Source organism: Pan paniscus, chromosome 13 (genome assembly GCF_029289425.2).
Source record: "Pan paniscus chromosome 13, NHGRI_mPanPan1-v2.0_pri, whole genome shotgun sequence".
Classification (NCBI taxonomy): domain Eukaryota; kingdom Metazoa; phylum Chordata; class Mammalia; order Primates; family Hominidae; genus Pan; species Pan paniscus.
Genome location: NC_073262.2, coordinates 20,347,596 through 20,352,501, shown reverse-complemented (window position 1 = coordinate 20,352,501; position 4,906 = coordinate 20,347,596). Strand labels below are relative to the sequence as shown.

The 4,906-nt window shown below is 46.5% G+C and overlaps 1 protein-coding gene across 1 annotated transcript; it reads left to right on the top strand.

Moving 5' to 3' along the window:
* Nucleotides 1–2,958: 2,958 nt before the first annotated feature.
* LOC100991849 (glyceraldehyde-3-phosphate dehydrogenase) lies at nt 2,959–4,428 on the top strand. Its single transcript, XM_003819132.5, has one exon. It carries the CDS (start codon nt 3,194–3,196, stop codon nt 4,199–4,201), a length of 1,008 nt encoding a protein of 335 aa, XP_003819180.2. The 5' UTR covers nt 2,959–3,193; the 3' UTR covers nt 4,202–4,428.
* Nucleotides 4,429–4,906: the final 478 nt, after the last annotated feature.

Genomic DNA, 4,906 nt, shown 5'->3' with positions numbered 1-4,906 from the left:
GAACAACAGACTGGGTATGGTCTGATGGCAGAGCCAGGTAAAGTCATTGAAGGCCAAGACACACAGTTCTTAAGCCAAATGGCCTAGAAGACAATAAGGACTTGAGAATGAAACAGAACTCCACTACTTTCAGGCAACTTTCAGGTTTTATATCTCAGTTAATAAAAACAAAAAACAAAAGAAATAAATGGATTGGCTCAAGATCAGCCAAACTGAAAAAGCAAGAATAGAATCGTGGCTATGGAGTATTTACAGCAGTGAGCAGAGCTGAGGAATCAATGCTCCTAGGGTAATGAGAGGAAATGACATGATGAGAAATAGAGTAAATAAAAATAAATAGCAAGGAAAAAAAAGCCATCATGATCATCATGTTATTGAACCAGTGCTCCCTCCAGACCACAGGCACAATTTCAGCCTGATGGTGTATTGTTGGGAGTCACCTCACACTGGCAGAGGACCATCTGTGAGTACCTCGCTGCCGGTTCTGCCTCTGGGGTTGAGGATACTGCAGTCTGAATTCATTTTCTCTTGGAAAAACAAATTTGTTCACTCCTAGGAGCAGAGACAGAGCTTGAGAGACGGCCTAGAAAGCTTATTGCATGTCACGTTGCTCTTAAAAATCTCATTTTTATGAGCATAAATGAATCAGAAACATATGGGTGAAATTTCTTGGCCTGATGTGAGCAGCCTCATACCCCAAGCAGTGCCCTCAGAGAGGATGCTTGGAATGTAAGTGTTGGTGCCAGAATCCCTGGTGGAAAGGTCAGGGGAGCAGACCTCTCCCCTCTGCGCACCCCACCCCTGCAGCACAGCCTGTGTACAGACCTTACCAGACAGGCAAGATTGTCCTGTGCCAGACTACTTTCCACTTCATCTCTGTGCTTGTTCTTTTTCAATAACAAAGGCTGAGTGTATGTGTGTGCATGCACGTGTGTGCACACACATGCACATATGCACATGCATATTTTTACTCTCCCAATGAATATTGTGAACTAAGATGCCAGGGTAAAAAAGCATCAAAGGCTATAAAATAGCAATGGATTTCTGCTTTAAATAATACAATCTTTCCTATAAGGAAATTGACTTCTTAAATATCAAGATAAATACTAGCACTAGATAGCTGGACAACTGCAGAAAAATTCAACCATGGAATTGTGGCATCACATTCATGGATATAAACAGCATTGATTGAACTCTTGTTTAAAACCCTGAGAAAAGGTACCAATTCTTCCAAATTTTTAATCTAGCCTTGTGTTTGGCACCTACATTTTAGGCCAGAGTAAGGAAAAATAACCAGGACTATGATGTATTCCTCACACATGGGTTAAGAAATCAAAAGTCAGGATATTTGGGATAAAAATACACACAGATGCCTCTTGTCAACACAATGTCTGAAAACTCATAGGGACGCAATGTAGCTGAGTGGAGTGTGGGCTTCAATGTCAGCTACACAAGGACTGAGTCCTTGTCTGGCCATTTGCTAGCTAATTGACATTGGGCAAGTTGCTCAACCTCCCTGAGCAGTTTTCTTATGGATAAAATCATGAACATGGAAGCCAATACACATAATGTACCCTGCACACAAGAGTCCAATCAATGACAGTTATCGTAGAATGAAAACTTCACATACATTTTAAAACTAGACCATCAGAATAGACTGTAGTCCTCATTATTGACATATTTATTGAGTTCATATGTAGCTATAGTCCACCCTAGACACTAGCTCATTGTCTCTCAACCCATTCTCTGTCCCTCAACCCACATCCCCTACTTAGCAACCTAACTGGGCAATTCAAAGTGGTTAAGTCCAACAGTCCTGGACACATTCAGAATTCTCCCTTGGTTTCCCTCATTGCGCTAGTCCACATTAGGTCGACTCCTCATAGCAGCTTGCTTGCTATCTGCATTTTGCTCTGTGATCATACCACCCCAAGCATGCCCTCCCCACTGGGTTCAAGGGCCATATCTCTACCATTATTTCTCAAGGAGTAGCAAGTTGAAATATTTTCCCAGTTTCTTGACACTTCATGTTTTGGCAGCAGATTGTACCACACTCAGGTTGACCTTGCCAAAGTTCCCCTGGTCTGATATTTGTTTCCTTACCAAATAAAATTCACATTCTTTGTTCTGCCATGGCTTCATCTCCACTTCCCTCATTAGTCTCCTCCCAAGATCCTTTCAACTCTAGCCAGATAAGTTTACTCATCTTTCTCCACCACACCCAGTTCATACCTACCCCAGTGCCTTTCCTTGGGCTGTTTCCTCCACCTCTATCCTCTTCTGAATGTTTTCCTAAGTTCCAGTCTACCTTCAAAGTCTCAACCCCTCCCAGTCTCATCTTGTCTCCTTCTAATAGAAGGAGGATTCCCAGCCTCCTCCAACACACGATGGTTCTCCCTTCCTCTGACTCCTCTAGCCCATCCACTATCGATGCTGGTGTGTAATAGGGTATCCAGTGCCTGCTATAGCCAGTGACTTTTCCTATGTATTGTCTAGCTCCCCACTCTGAGTGTAAGCTCCTTGAAGGCAGGAATCGTGCCTTCTTATGCCGGTTCTGCAACGGGCAACCAGTCAATCTTTGATTATCGTGAAGATAGACTCAAGCACGCCTGTAATCCCAGCACTTTGGGAGGCTGAGGCAGGTGGATCACCTGAGGTCAGGAGTTCGAGACCAGCCTGACCAACAGGGTGAAACCCTGTCTCTACTAAAAATACAAAAATTAGCCAGGCATGGTGGCAGGTGCCTGTAATCTCAGCTACTTGGGAGGCTGAAGTAGGGAGGATCGCTTAAACCCAGGAGGCAAAAGTTGCAGTGAGCCAAGATCATGCCACTGCACTCCAGCCTGGGTGACAGAGTGAGACTCTGTCTCAAAAAACAAGATAGAATGAAGCAGTAAGAGGTTGACATGAAATAGAACTTTTTTGATTTAAACAAAAACCGTTTATTTACTGCTGTAATGTTTAGTCTGTTCTTTCATTCTTTTTCTTTTATTTTCTATAAACCACTTGGTCCTTGAAATTCCTGTTGGGGAAGGAAAACCTGTAACTCCTGCAGCTCCGATTGAAGCAGAACACTTGAATAGACACACCGTGCCCATTAGAAAATGCTGCTTCTCGGCTGTCTGCTCCTCCTGTTCGACAGTCAGCCGCATCTTCTTTTGCATTGCCAGCCGAGCCACATCGCTGAGACACCATGGGGAAGGTGAAGGTCGGAGTCAATGGATTTGGTCGTATTGGGCGCCTGGTCACCAGGGCTGCTTTTAACTCTGGTAAAGTGGATATTGTTGCCATCAATGACCCCTTCATTGACCTCAACTACATGGTTTACATGTTCCAATATGATTCCACCCATGGCAAATTCCATGGCACCATCAAGGCTGAGAACGGGAAGCTTGTCATCAATGGAAATCCCATCACCATCTTCCAGGAGCGAGATCCCTCCAAAATCAAGTGGGGCGATGCTGGCGCTGAGTACGTCGTGGAGTCCACTGGCGTCTTCACCACCATGGAGAAGGCTGGGGCTCATTTGCAGGGGGGAGCCAAAAGGGTCATCATCTCTGCCCCCTCTGCTGACGCCCCCATGTTCGTCATGGGTGTGAACCATGAGAAGTATGACAACAGCCTCAAGATCATCAGCAATGCCTCCTGCACCACCAACTGCTTAGCACCCCTGGCCAAGGTCATCCATGACAACTTCGGTATCATGGAAGGACTCATGACCACGGTCCATGCCATCACTGCCACCCAGAAGACTGTGGATGGCCCCTCCGGGAAACTGTGGCGTGATGGCCGCGGGGCTCTCCAGAACATCATCCCTGCCTCTACTGGCGCTGCCAAGGCTGTGGGCAAGGTCATCCCTGAGCTGAACGGGAAGCTCACTGGCATGGCCTTCCGTGTCCCCACTGCCAACGTGTCGGTGGTGGACCTGACCTGCCGTCTAGAAAAACCTGCCAAATATGATGACATCAAGAAGGTGGTGAAGCAGGCGTCGGAGGGCCCCCTCAAGGGCATCCTGGGCTACACTGAGCACCAGGTGGTCTCCTCTGACTTCAACAGCGACACCCACTCCTCCACCTTCGACGCTGGGGCTGGCATTGCCCTCAACGACCACTTTGTCAAGCTCATTTCCTGGTATGACAACGAATTTGGCTACAGCAACAGGGTGGTGGACCTCATGGCCCACATGGCCTCCAAGGAGTAAGACCCCTGGACCACCAGCCCCAGCAAGAGCACAAGAGGAAGAGAGAGACCCTCACTGCTGGGGAGTCCCTGCCACACTCAGTCCCCCACCACACTGAATCTCCCCTCCTCACAGTTTCCATGTAGACCCCTTGAAGAGGGGAGGCGCCTAGGGAGCCGCACCTTGTCGTGTACCATCAATAAAGTACCCTGTGCTCAAAAAAAAAAAAAAAAAAAAAAAAAAGAAAATGCTGCTTCTCTTCATCAACTTCCCCTGCCATGCCGTGATCCCAGGTCGTGCTGTAAAACCGTGGAGGGTGAGGAGGCCACTCTAGGGCTGAGGGATTAGGATGGGTCAGGGAAGCCTCCTGGAGGAGACTGTGGAGTCTTGAAGTGGAGACTGGGGAGTGCTCCTGCGCACAGCCTGAGGGAAAACCTGCTGTGATGTACCTGTGTGTAACCACATCATGGTTACAAGGCTGGCCTATCACCTGCTTGGAATGGACAAAAAGCAACTTAAACTGAAAAACAAATACGAAATGATTGTACTTGGAAAGTCATTTCTAAAATGTGACCTAAAGTGCCTTTTAACCTCTTTATGGCTCAGTTTACCTGTGGAGATTATAATTGAACCTACCTCATAGGATAGTTGTAAAGTTTACCTAAAATAAACAAAATGTGCTGTATCCATACAATGAAATATTATTCAGTCATAAAAAGGAATGAG

What these genes read in the sequence shown, in the direction of transcription:
- LOC100991849 (XM_003819132.5), top strand. Translation starts at nt 3,194, where the DNA reads ATGGGGAAGGTGAAGGTCGGAGTCAATGGATTTGGTCGTATTGGGCGC.